This window comes from Girardinichthys multiradiatus, chromosome 18, assembly GCF_021462225.1.
Source record: "Girardinichthys multiradiatus isolate DD_20200921_A chromosome 18, DD_fGirMul_XY1, whole genome shotgun sequence".
In the NCBI taxonomy this organism is placed as follows: Eukaryota; Metazoa; Chordata; class Actinopteri; order Cyprinodontiformes; family Goodeidae; genus Girardinichthys; species Girardinichthys multiradiatus.
In genome coordinates, this window is record NC_061810.1 from 5446307 (window position 1) to 5460520 (window position 14214).

Consider the following 14214-nt stretch of genomic DNA (forward strand, 5'->3'; position numbering starts at 1 on the left):
TGCTGATGTTCTAATGTTGCTTGTCCACAACAATACTTCTGAACTGAGTTTACCATAGATTTGTTATGGCATGTCATTTAGTAACATATTATCCCTTTGCTATGTCTGCATGCAATTCCCCTTCGTTATATTAGGAATGTGTCTGAACTTTTATAACCAAACCGTGTGGCTATAGACGTTTCTAAGCTGCAGCTGTCATAGGTTTGGTCATAAAACGACATTTCCCATCAGCCCTTTAGTCACTGACTTCATAAATCAGGAAGTAAACGCTGAAGAAAATGTAATCAAGCGGCTTCCCAGTGCCATGACAGATCGCACAGGTTGCAAACCTTTTCTCTTCTCTAATCGGGTATCTGAACCTGCTAACCGTGTCTGTTTGCTAGTGATGCAGCTGAAGCTTTACCGTGATGCTGTGCAGCCGTAGCTGTTCTGTTGGTTCATGGTGGCTTGAATAAAACATCCCAGCTGTCATGTCGTGGTTTCAGACTGCTGACACTTAAAGGCTCTCGGATCATTGCGGTGTGCTTGTAACAGATATAGCGCTGTCCTTAATGTTCTCCACTGGTTTCAGACGCTTTAACAAGAGGTCTGTTAGTGTTTGCATGAAGGTCAGCGAGCTGGGAGACATTTAACGGCGTTCATTTAAAAAAAGCATCAGCCCGTCAAATTGTCGCGGTCCATACTTAAAAACAGCTAAGACAAATTAGCAGCTGCAGAGTGTTTACATATGAGAAGCAAACAGTGTTTTAACACCAAGCTAAACTAAAGTTAGTGTCTGATTTGCACCTTCCTATTAGATTCTTGAGTTAAGGGCCAATTTCACTGCTTTTAAAGAATCAAGGCCGATTTAAGCTTTTTTCACGCTTACATCCCTTTGATGGAGTAAAGCTTGTAACTGCACTGACTGAACAAAGCTGATCTAAATACTCTGAGATTCTAACAGAAAACAGCTGGCTCCATCTCATCCTCCTCTGCCACACTAAAGCTAACTTAACATAGCAAGGCTTCACATTTGATGTGACACAGACTTAAAGGTGGCTTTCACCCTTTCTTCTCTGACAAATGAACTTACTTATGTCCAAGAAACAATCCATCCTTGTACTAATGGTAGAAATACAGTCTGGCCCTGATATCATTTCTTGAATGGTTTTTGCTGCTCTTCTAATCACAAGGTCACTATGCCAAAGCTTCTCTTTGCTAAGTGTGGATATGCATACGCATCCTTCTGCTGCCAGTTTTGCTCAAGCTCTGTACCGGTGGCAATACAATTCTGTAGCACACTCTTTACTAAGACAGGTCCTGAAGCTGGGTGGACACTTTTGTGTGTCTAGAAGCCTCATTCTGCTTTCTGCGGATGATGTGGTCCTATTGGCTTCATCAACTCGTCATCTACAGCTCTCACTGGAGCAGTTTGCAGCTGAGTGTGAAACGGCCGGGATGAGAATCGGTGCCTCCAAGTCCAAGGCCATGGTCTTGAGCCAGAAAAGGGTAGAGTGCCTTCTCCGGGTTGGGAGGGAGGTCCTGCCTCGAGTGGAGGAGTTCAAGTATCTTGGGGTCTTGTTAACAAATGAGGGGAAAATGGAGCGGGAGATCGATAGACAGATTGGTGCTGCGTCAGCAGTGATGCGGGTTCTTTACTGGTCTGTCATGGTGAAGAGAGAGCTGAGTCAAAAAGCGAAGCTCTCGATTTACCGGTCAATCTACGTTCCTTCCCTCATCTATGGTCGTGACAGAAAGAATGAGATCACGGATACAAGCGGCCGAAAGGAGTTTCCTCCGCAGGGTGTCTGGGCTCTCCCTTAGAGATAGGGTGAGAAGCTCGGTCATCCGGGAGGGACTCAGAGTAGAGCCGCTGCTTCTCCACGTCGGGAGGAGCCAGTTGAGGTGGCTCAAGCATCTTGCTAGGATGACTCCTGGACGCCTCCCTGGTGAGGTGTTCTGGGCACGTCCCCCTGGGAGGAGGACTAGAGGAAGACCCAGAACATGCTGGAGGGAGTCTGTTTCTCGGCTGTCCTGGGAACGCCTTGGGATTCCTCTGGACGAGCCGGCCCAACCATAGATAGAGAGTGGTGTCAGCTACTCTGATGATGGCCATACTAAAGTAAGGTTGATCAAAACTACAGTGATAACTATCACAGAAGAACTGAAGCCACAAAGTTAATAAAACCCAACATTTGTAGACCTGCGATTTTACTCTAAAGCTTGTCCCACCCCATAAAGAAATACCTACACAAATGATGCCTCTCGGTCTGTTAAAGGGTCACTAAATCTTTAACCTGGATTTATTTTTTATTCCAGGCGTTTCCCTGGCATGTATGATTGCTGCTTCTCTCTGTGAGGGTGCTCAGGGCCATGGCTGAGGTGATGGGACAGAGGAGCCTTGTGGGCTTTGGTGTGGTGTTGGCTTGGCTCGTGCTTTTTCACCTCCTGGTCAATATTTGGCTCCTGTGTGTGTTCACCAGCCTGCTGTTGGTGCTCGGGGGCTGGTTCGGCGCACAGGCTATCTTGAAGTCCAGCAGCGTGGTTCACCTGGACAGGTTCATCACCCTGGAACAGGTAAGTGCATTACTAAATGTGTTGGTTCGTCATTAAATGTGTTGGTTCAATAGTACCTACTAAGGAAACCTTACCCTTTAGTTCCTTGAGTAAATACAGAGCCTTGCAGAAGTAGTCATACCGCTTGAACGTTTTCACAGCTTGTCAAATTACAACAACAAACTTAATTGTGTTTTACTAGGATTCAATGTTAGAGTGCATTATTTTGAAGCGGAAGAAAAAATATGAGCAATTTTCAAAACATTGTATAGATCAAAATCTGAAAAGTGTGGCATGCATTTGTATTCAATGTTTTTTTTACTCTGAAGTAAAACCCAGTGCAACCAACTGCCTTCAGCAGCCATCTAATTAGTAAATCGAGTCCATCTGTGTATTCGTCAATTTCAGTCTATATCTAGCTGAACTCTGAAGGCCTCACAGATTTTGGTAGAGAACAATGGTGAACAAACAGCATCATGGAGACCAAGAAACACAGCAGATGGATCCGAGCTTAAAGTAGGGTTGGGATGTAAAACAGTGTATAAACTGTTTTAAGGTTTGAACATTTTATAGATCTTTGTTTAATCAATCATCTGAAAATGGAAAGAGTGGCACATCTACATGCCTAACAAGACACAGCCATCCTCAAAAACTGACAGGTCGCTTAAGGAGAGCATTAATTAGATTATAGTAACTCGGGAGGAGGTGCAGAGATCCACAAGTCAGGTGAAAATACCTGTTCAGGAAAAAGCTTTTAGTTGAACTGTAAATATGTGTCCTTTATGAAAGAGTATCAAGAAGAAAGCCATTGTTGAAAGTAAATCTGAAGATGTTGCATTTGCATTTTGCAAAAAGTCATGTAGTGGACATGGCAAATATGTGGAAGAAGGAGTTCTGGTCAGATGAGAGAAAAGTTTAACTTTCTGGCAGATATGCAAAATGCTATGTGTGGTGGAAACATGTCAACCAGAACAGACCATCCTTAATGGTGAAACATGGTGGTGGCAGCATCATGCTGTGGCATGCTTTTCTTTAGCAGGGACAGGGCAGTTGGTCTGAGTTGATCGGAAGATGAATAAACAAAGAAAGCAAGAAAACCTGCTAGAGACTGCAAAAAACTGGCAAAGGGCTCACCTTCCAGCAGGACAATGAACTTAAACATACAGCCAATGCTACAATAGAATTATCTAGATCAAAGCATAATTTTCTGTTAGAATGGCTTAGTCAAAGTCCACAGGTTAATCCAATTAAAAATCTGTGGCCAAAGTTGAAAACTGATGTTCACAGATGTCCTAAATCTAGTCTGGCTGAGCTTGTGCTATTTTGCAAAGAAGTCTCTAGATGTGCATATGTGGCAGAGACATACTCCAAAAGACTTACATCTGCGAAAGCAGCTAAAGATGGTTCTCCAATGTCTCGACTCAGGGGAACTGAATACAAATGCAACACTTTTTTCTTGATATTTGTAGGAAGATTTGAATATTATGCATCATTTTCCTCCACTTCACAGTTAAACACTACATTCTGTTGGTCTAATACATAAATTCCCTCCCAAAAGTACATTTAAGTTTTTAATTGTATAGTGATAAAATGTGAAAAAGTAATGCGAGGCACATTTATGTCTGGGTCAAAATAATTTGTTCTCTGCTACATTCCAGGTTCAGTCATCTGCTGAGGATGATGAACATTTGGACCAGGAGATCCATAACACAGTGAGAAAAATAATTAGAGACTTTGTCACTTCGTGGTACTCCACTGTGTCCGCAGAGAGTGGTTTTGAAATGGAAGTTCAGGAAGCCATGATCTCCATGGCCATGGAGCTGAAACTGCGTGCCAGACATGGTGATAGAAAGGTGAGAAACTTTAACAACAGTAGAGAAGGTACATTCAGAGTTTGGAAACCATACACTGTCATTACTAGGACATGCAATGTTTTGTGTTCCCTTAGGAACTGACACAGAAGGTGCTGAACCTGGTGGGAGGCCACCTGCAGGATTACCTCGGAGCTAAGGAGCTGGTGAAAGAAAAATGGCCCAGTGACAGCAAGCAGTTGTGGAAAGCTTATTCCTCTGTTGTCACACCTCATGTTGTCATGAGCCATGATGCAGCAGAGGTCAACTATGTTCGAGCCATGGTGGATTTGCTGCTGCATGTTTTGGTGCCATTACCTCATTTAGAAACCCACACGGGACGGTTTGTTGTCAGGGAGCTCATCACCTGTAATGTTCTTCTCCCTCTAGTTGCTAAACTGTCGGAACCTGACTGGTTAAATCTCCTCATCATAGAAATCCTTGGTAAGTCCAGCACGCCGGTGAAGATGGTAGCATCCGAACCAGAGACTTGCACCCTACCAGTACCTGCTGCTGATTTAGAGACAGCTCCACCTCTACAGGCTGCACGTGTATCTAAGGCAAATGGCGAGGCACCTCCACAAGCGGAGACAGAGCGGACTGATGACACTGAAGCAGTGGTGCCTGAACTTGATGCATATGATGTGGTTGACTCTGAGGAGGTAAAGTTTCCCCGGGCATTCTCTGAAGAAGATGAAGCTTCTCTACCCTTTTTAAGGTGTTACATGAGAGGAAGAAAGTCCAACCCATTTTACCAAGAAACTGATTCTGACCCAGATTCTCCTTTGGCGGACTATAAACCCAGCTCCGCCGATTCCTTGCTCATGATAGGTCAAGAAGATTGTAGCACAACTGGTGAAATCAACAATGGTATAGACTTGGAGGAGGTTTCCCCAAGTCCCGTAGATGGCTTTTGCCCTCAAGTCTTGGTGAATGCAGTACTAGTAGACAGTCCTAATGACAGATGCCTATCACCAGTTAGGGATGCCGATGGGACTTGCAGTACCAACAGCCTTCAGGATCTGAAAAGAGAAAACAGTTCCCCTACAGTAACCCAAGGCAGAGAGCTTATCTTGGGTGTAGAGCAGACTGGAATGGGGAATCCCAACGAGCTGATCGCTGCTAGTCCGCTTCAGAGCTGTTCTCCCATGTCAACGTTCAGTTTTGAGCCCCTCAGCAGCCCAGAAGGACCAGTCATCATCCAAAACCTCCGCATCACGGGTACTATCACAGCCAAGGAACATCGTGGCACTGGCTCACACCCCTACACTCTTTACACCATTAAAGTAAGTCACTTATGTCAATTTCAAAATTAGTTCTCTCTTTAGGCTCAACATCATGACTCAATATTTCCTCCTCTTGTTACTACCGCTGCATCCATGCTGCATCCACCGTGCTTTTACTTGCCTTTCATCTGCATCCTATGATCCATACCACCCTATCCATCATAGGATGCAATGGTAGAGCTCTTGTTATCCAGCAGGGAGGTGTGTGCAAAGTTGGAAAAAGTAAAAAAAAAAAAAAAAGCTGTATGTGGCATCACCCAAGCAACAGGTAGCATAACTGCATCCTAATGTTCAGGCATGTTCAGTAAGATTTTAGATCCAGACGGAAGCATGTGTCTCAGTCGGATCCTTAGCTTCAAGCCTGGAGACAGTGTTGTAGCGACATTAGGTATGGGATGCCATAGCTGCCACAAATGTGTTGCTATTGCATTAATTGATGGACTCAGCGTGATATGTTTTAAGACATTGAGCAACTGTGATGTCTTCCCTGAATCATAATGGACTTTTTTATATTAAAACAATCCCCGCCCCCCATGTCAAAAAGGTAGGTCAGCCACAGAAAATATGTTCTTTGTCTTTATTATTTAGTTTTTATTAATATGTCATAAATGTAATGCTTATAATGCTTTTGTGTTTTACTTAAATTTAATGCCACTAATGCTAAAATACTTGTAATGTGTAAGAAGCAAATGGCCTGTTTAAATGTGATACATTTTCATTGAGATGGTCCTCTGTATTTTACTAGGTGTTACCTCTACATTTCCTGAATCAGTTAAAGTTAGATTTATTACTTTCCTGTCAGTTTTTAGTTAATTCTTATAATCCCCACATTCTAACACAACTGAGAAAACATTATATAATTTCATTTGCTTAAACAGATCGCAAGGTGATCAAAAAGAAAGAAATTAGAGTTAGGAAAACATGTAGGCTGAAAACTAAAGTAGAGAGAAAACAAAATCTTATTTCCTGCGGCCTTTTAAACTTACACAAAGAATGAACAGTCAGATCCAATAAAGGAACTAATGTTTGCACAATGTTAGCTTAACAACGTAGTATTTTTGTGCTTGCTTATTTAATCGTGGGGCCTGGAAAGTCACAGGTTCCGATGCGTAAAGGGAAGGTTTCTGTGCTTTGGGTTGGAACCACAAACAAAGTCAGAGCATCTAATCTGGCAGATTGCAGCACTATAATCCTGTTTTCTAAAATGAATTTGATCACAGAATAAATTTTTATACAGTTGTATAAATAATCTGAAATTACTCATAATATTCGTCAAAGCAGGTTTGTACTGTTGCACCAGGTTAATATGGAACACATTTTTATTTTTCTGGAAGTCCAGTTATTTTTTGCTCATTTTCTAAATTATCTGGTTGTTTTGTTTACTGTAAAAAGCAACATCAGCCCTGATGGTTTTGAAGTTCACTTCCTCTTGCTTTGCAAACAAAAACACCTTTTGAAATCATTTCAAAATCTCAAAATAATTATTTCTCTGAATAAATTACATATTTGGTCAAATAACTTGTTTCAAGAGTCAAAATAAAAAGTTTAGAACTACGACTCGACTCAAGACTTGCATGCCTTGACTTTGATTTTGACTTGTGACTTTCATGCCTTTACTTGGGACTTGACTTGAGTTTTCAGTGAAAAGACTTGAGACTTACTTATGACTTGTGATACAATGACTTGGTCCCACCTCTGGGTCTCCAAGTAATATTTTTCTTTATTGCTGTCCAGGTTTTAGTAATGGTCACTGTTGTCACCAACTTATGTATTGTTCAAAAGTCAGAATTTAAAGATTCAAGGCTACAAGAAAACACTCACTGGCAACTCTATTAGATACATGTATAGCTTGTTAACACAAATATTCAAATCTGCCTATTGTATGGCAATAACTCAATGCATTTAGGCATCTAGATATCGTAAAGACAATTTGCTGAAGTCCAAACTTAGCATCAGAATGAGGAGCAAAGGGGATTAAACTGACTTAATACTCAGACAGGCTGGCCTGAGTATTTTTTTAAACTGATGATCTCCTTGAGATTTCACACACAACTATTTCTTGTGATAGAGAATCATGTATGGACAAACATTCATTTTTGAGGAAAATGGGCAGATTGGTTCAAGATGACAGCAGTAGCTCACATAACCACTAAGATTGTGCAGAAATCCATTTATTAGGTTGTTGAATATTTTCATAGCATACACTGGACCCCATGGTTGCAATTGAGTATCATTAAACACCACAGCCTACCTGAGTGTTGCTAACCATCCCATCTTCATCCCTTAATGACCACAGTGTACCCATCTTCTAATGGCTCCTTCTAGGAGGATAAGACACTATGTCTTAAAGTTTAGATAATCTTAAACTGGTTTCTTGAACATAGGTTCACTGTACTCCAGTGACATCCACAGTCACTAGATTCTGGTTCGTTCGTTCGTCGTCTTCCGCTTATCCAGGACCGGGTCGCGGGGGCAGCAGACTCAGCAGAGACGCCCAGACGTCCCTCTCTCCAGACACCTCCTCCAGCTCCTCCAGGGGGAGCCCAAGGCGTTCCCAGGCCAGCCGAGAGACATAGTCCCTCCAGCGTGTCCTGGGCCGTCCTCTGGGCCTCCTCCCGGTGGGACGTGCCTGGAACACCTCCCGAGGAAGGCGTCCAGGAGGCATCCGGTATAGATGCCCGAGCCACCTCAACTGGCTCCTCTCGATGTGGAGGAGCAGCGGCTCTACTCCGAGCTCCTCCCGGATGGCCGAGCTCCTCAACCTATCTCTAAGGGAGAGCCCGGCCACCCTACGGAGGAAGCTCATTTCAGCCGCTTGTATCCGTGATCTCGTTCTTTCGGTCATGACCCAAAGTTCATGGCCATAGGTGAGGGTAGGAACGTAGACCGACCAGTAAATTGAGAGCTTTGCTTTTCGGCTCAGCTCTCTCTTTACCACAATGGACCGGCACAGCGCCCCCATTACTGTGGCAGCCGCACCGATCCGTCTGTCGATCTCCCGCTCCATTCTTCCCTCACTCGTGAACAAGACCCCAAGATACTTAAACTCCTCCACTTGAGGCAGGAACTCCCCTCCAACCTGAAGAGGACAAGCCACCCTTTTCCTGTCGAGTACCATGGCCTCGGACTTGGAGGAGCTGATCCTCATCCCAGCCGCTTCACACTCGGCTGCGAACTGCCACAGCGCATGCTGTAGGTCTTGGCTAGAGGGGGCCAGCAGGACCACGTCATCCGCAAAAAGAAGAGACGAAATCCACTGGTCCCCAAACCAGACCCCCTCCGGCCCTTGGCTGCATCTAGAAATCCTGTCCATAAAAGTTATGAACAGGACCGGCGACAAAGGGCAGCCCTGCCGGAGTCCAACATGCACTGGGAACAGGTCCGACTTAGTGCCGGCAATGCGGACCAAACTCCTGCTCCGCTCGTACAGGGACCGGATGGCCCCTAATAAAGGGCCCCCGATTCCATACTCCTGGAGCACCCCCCACAGGGCATCACGAGGGACACAGTCGAATGCCTTCTCCAGGTCCACAAAACACATGTGAACCGGTTTGGCAAACTCCCATGAACTCTCGAGCACCCTGTAGAGGGTATAGAGCTGGTCCAGTGTTCCACGGCTGGGACAAAAACCACACTGTTCCTCCTGAAGCCGAGGTTCGACTATCGGTCGGACTCTCCTCTCCAATACCCTGGCGTAGGCCTTACCAGGGAGGCTGAGGAGTGTGATCCCCCTGTAGTTGGAACACACCCTCCGGTCCCCCTTCTTATAAAGGGGGACCACCACCCCAGTCTGCCAGTCCAGAGGCACTGTCCCCGACCGCCACGCAATGTTGAAGAGGCGTGTCAACCATGACAGCCCTACAACATCCAGACACTTGAGGTACTCAGGGCGGATCTCATCCACCCCCGAAGCCTTGCCACCGCGGAGCTTTTTAACCACCTCGGTGACTTCAGCCTGGGTGATGAAAGAGTCCAACCCCGAGTCCCCAGCCTCTGTTTCCACCACGGAATGCGTGATGGCAGGATTGAGGAGATCCTCGAAGTACTCCTTCCACCGCCCGATAATGTCCTCAGTCGAGGTCAGCAGTCTCCTGCCCCCACTATAAACAGTGTTGGCAAAGCACTGCTTCCCCCTCCTGAGGCGCCGGACGGTTTGCCAGAATCGCTTCGAGGCCAACCGGTAGTCCTTCTCCATGGCCTCACCGAACTCTTCCCAGGCCCGAGTTTTTGCCTCTGCCACAGCCCGGGCCGCAGCACGCTTGGCCTCGCGGTACCCGTCAGCCGCCTCAGTAGTCCCACAAGCCAACCACAGCCGATAGGACTCCTTCTTCAGCTTAACAGCATCCCTTACTGCCGGTGTCCACCACCGGGTTCTGGGATTGCCGCCACGACAGGCACCGCAGACCTTACGGCCGCAGCTATGGGCAGCAGCATTGACAATAGATGCAGAGAACATGGTCCACTCGGACTCTATGTCTCCAACATCCCCCGGGATCTGGTCGAAGCTCTCCCGGAGGTGGGAGTTGAATGCATCCCTGGCCGAGGGCTCCGGCAGGCGTTCCCAGCAGACCCTCACTATGCGCTTGGGCCTGCCAAGTCTGTCTGGCTTTCTCTTCCTCCAGCGGATCCAACTCACCACCAGGTGATGATCAGTGGACAGCTCAGCCCCTCTCTTCACCCGAGTGTCCAAAACATGCGGCCGAAGGTCTGATGATACGACAACAAAGTCGATCATCGACCTCCTGCCTAGGGTGTCCTGGTGCCAAGTGCACTGATGGACACCCTTATGTTTGAACATGGTGTTCGTTATGGACAATCCGTGACTAGCACAGAAGTCCAATAACAAAACACCACTCGGATTCAGATCGGGGAGGCCATTCCTCCCGATCACGCCTCTCCAGGTGTCACTGTCGTGATTCTGGTCAAATAGATTAACTTTGGGATGTGGTGGAACATGAGATTGCCATCATGGATGTGCAGTTGACAAATCTGCAGCAACTGTGTGAGGCTATCATTTCAATATGGACTAAAATCTCTGAGGAACGTCTCTGACATCTTGTTAAATGTTTTAATTCTTGGAGAATTAAAGCAGTTTTGAAGGCCTAATTGGGTCCAATCTAGAACTAGATAGGTGCACCTAATAGTCAGGTGAATGTAGATGTTAATTAGGCAACCTTCTGATGTTTCCAAAAGATAGTCAGTGCACACCCACTTCTTTGACTGATTGAAATCTTTGGCAAGTGCTTGTAGCACTATTGCTCTAACAATGATGCTCCAACAATGATGCCACCACCTTTGCCAATGTCGATGATACAATGTTTTTCAGCAAAGTAATTGTTGATGAAATGTCAACCTTGCTGGCAGTTTTTACAAACCTTTTACCTTAGAGATGTCTTCATTTGAAATGCACTAATGTATACACAATATAACCTGTAGCAGACATAAATAAAGCTGTTTTGGTTTCCAGTACGAGACTTCAGTGGGCTGTGAGAACCCAGAAAGCATCCAGCCAGGCTCTGAGCTCTTAGAGTCTATACAGACAGGCTCAGAGAATCCAACTCCCATCCAGCCTGTAGCATATCACTTGGTCAACAGACGATACAGCGAGTTCCTTAACTTGCAGACTCGGCTTGAAGAAAAAGCGGAACTGCGGAAACTCATCAAAGGTATGTATAACTGTTCGTAACTGACTTTATTTTTCTCAGGTCAAAAATAGTCCTCTAAAAAAACCATGCATGATGTTTTCACAATGATTTCTAATTAAAACTGACTATAAATAAAAACAGAAGCTTGATCTACAGAGTGAATATGAGTTTAAAGATAATAATTCTTAAATAAGCACTCAAACTAGTAATAGTGCTGATTAATATCTAAAAGTAATCAAAAGACTATTGATTTTTCACACCCCAACAGGAAAAAACAAAGAAAACCCAAAGTTTCAGAGCTGCCACGATAATCTGTCAGTTTTCGGTACAAGACTATTGCTAGCAATTGGACAGTGAAAGATGCCTTACTTTTGGTCCAACACATGCTGTTTTTCATCTTTCTTTTCGGAAGTAAGTTGGTTTCCCCAGACATTCAGTACTACATCTGTCAGATACCAGCTTTACAGGGCAGGAGGTCACCTTTGGACCAGTGCACCATCAGGCACCAGAACCTTGGATGTTTTGAGGTTCCTTACTTTAAATTAAAAACCATGCTTTGAGTTTGCAATCCCAAAGCTGATGAAGTTAGAGGGTTTGAATGCAACATCAGAGATTTGAAAAACAAAGAAGTCCTGCAGAACTTCCCAAAAATAGACAACTTAGCATAATGTACAATGCCAACAAAAACATCTATTGCAAGCTATTCCAAATAGGGTGATCAGTCCTGGTTCTCCAGCTTCTCTGATTGACAAACATTTCTCTAAAGAACAAACACAGCCTCTCCAGAGATCAAGCTATTGGGAGAGGACTCATCAAGAAGAACTGATCAGCCAATCAGAAGGAGAGTTTAGTGCAACTATGGTCACAGGTTGATAGATGATGATGTACTGCATTACCCAAGATAGACTTTCTTTACAGCATCTAAGAGATAATGCTTGTGTAGATGCACTGTATTTACATTGACCTTAAGAACAAAAAATTACAACAGTTTGGGAGGCCATTATTTTTAGAAACCAGCTCATTATTTTTAAAGCCGGTCTTATTGATAAATCTGAATACTCAGCTAGTCAGCTGAAGCGGCTGGAAAGCAAACTGGCTTTGCAAGTGAAAGGTCAACATTAAAATGTGTACCGTACGTCGGTTCACCAGAATAATGTTGTTGTAATACGACTTTTAGGTGTGAAAGGTCCGAAGAAAATCTTTCCAGACATGCCGTTTGGAAACATGGACAGTGACAAGATTGAGGCCAGGAAAGGACTCCTTGAAGCCTTTTTGAAGGTTAGTTATTTGTTTGTTTTGTTACAGTTTGCTGGTTTAAAACACTTTGGCCCAATGTAACAAACTAATAAATGCTTTTTCTTTTGATTTCTACAGCAACTTTGTGCCATCTCTGAAATAGCCAACAGTGAAGAGATACAGGAGTTCCTTGCTCTCAACACAGATGCCAGGATTGCCTTTGTGAAGAAACCTTTCAATGTGTCACGCATAGACAAGGTTGAAAACTAAACTTTTTATTATGACTCTCTTATGACAGGCTGGATTTTTCAGTATATTTTTCTTTACGACACTATAAGATACGGTTCATCTGCCTAGGTCATTTTTTGCACACATGCTCCTTTCTGTTTTTTTTGTCCACTTGTCAGCTTATTTTTTTCTTCATCTTCTTTTTTTTAATTTTTCCCCTTCTTTCCGGTGCCTCTTTATTCATCGCCACATTGGATCATGCGCCTCATCTCAACTCATCATCACCACCTTCCTCTGTCCTATCCATACTTTCCTTCACTACATCCATGAACCTGTTCTGTGGTTTTCCTCTTTTACTCCTCCCTGACAAACAATATTCAACATCCTTTGTCCATATATATTTTCTGTCCAAACTCCAGCTCAGTCTTTTTGTTAGTGCAACCATCTCCAAACCATATCTGACAATAGCTCTCACACACATATTGCTTCCTGTTTCTACTGACTATAAGCTCTCTTCCAGCTTCTTCCTGTTGTCACTACATACATTTTTAAGCACACATTGCATGATATGCTATCATGGTCAGGCTTGTGGACTGGAATATATAAAGTGGAAAAAAACAGCTAATGTCTAAAGAAATATTTTAAAATAACTTTTGTTAAAGGTCTACTTCAAAATACAAAAAAGTCTGGCTGCTTGGAAGCAAATTACAGATTGCAGGTGAGAGAGTTTATTAAATATGTCTTAAATTTGTACTTACAGGTGTCTATTCTTTGCTTTTTCCACTAACTTTAAAAAAAATGCAGTGGTAGCATTTATTCGTTTTGTGTGTTGTAAGATTTTGGGTAGTATGATGTTGTGCCACAGCTACAAGGTCCATGAGTCATGATGGCAAACAGGTCTGTCAGAAGTTGTTAGCTACAGTTTGCTGAAATCTGTTAGTATTAAAGTATTAGACTTATATAAGCTGGGTGTAAAAGCTTTTAGGCCAGAGCTAAAACACAACGCATAATATTTTATTTAAGTTAGTAAGGTTAAATGACATTTCAGTAAATAAGTTATGCTAACTTGCGTTTTGTAATTAATTTAGATCTTATGTTTAAATCATAATGATCTTAAAAAGAAGTCTAATATAAAACTTCCTGAAACTTGCAGAAAACTTCATTTCAGAGTTCCCAAACTGTGTGTAAAGTTCCCACCATGTTATTATACCCCAGGCAGATCACACAGGAACAACTCACTCATAAATCGGATGGTTTTCTGACATTTAACTTCATGATAGCTCCTGAGGATTCAGGAAGAACCTAAAAATTAACTCTGACAACTTTATCAGAAAGTAATGGCAATAACCTGCTGCCTTTTGTTCCCAGAATATTTGTAAATGTGTTCCACCTAATTCCTTACAATTTCACTGCACATATTTATAACAAACACAA

The 14214-nt window shown here is 43.6% G+C and overlaps 1 protein-coding gene across 3 annotated transcripts in view; it reads left to right on the top strand.

Annotated features, from left to right (window-relative positions):
• The first annotated feature begins 262 nt into the window (after positions 1-262).
• snx19b (sorting nexin 19b) overlaps positions 263-14214 on the top strand; it is a 58712-nt gene continuing 44760 nt past the window's right edge. Inside the window, exons 1-7 of one of the 3 annotated variants that reach the window (XM_047391694.1) lie at positions 263-320; positions 2299-2556; positions 4194-4388; positions 4484-5671; positions 11139-11337; positions 12494-12594; positions 12691-12810. In XM_047391694.1, the coding sequence (XP_047247650.1) occupies positions 2353-2556; positions 4194-4388; positions 4484-5671; positions 11139-11337; positions 12494-12594; positions 12691-12810 (2007 nt within the window). In that variant the 5' untranslated portion in view covers positions 263-320; positions 2299-2352. Of the gene's footprint in view, positions 321-1902; positions 2102-2298; positions 2557-4193; positions 4389-4483; positions 5672-11138; positions 11338-12493; positions 12595-12690; positions 12811-14214 lie in introns of those variants that run through there. The other 2 variants (XM_047391696.1, XM_047391693.1) reach the window with 2 other exon arrangements.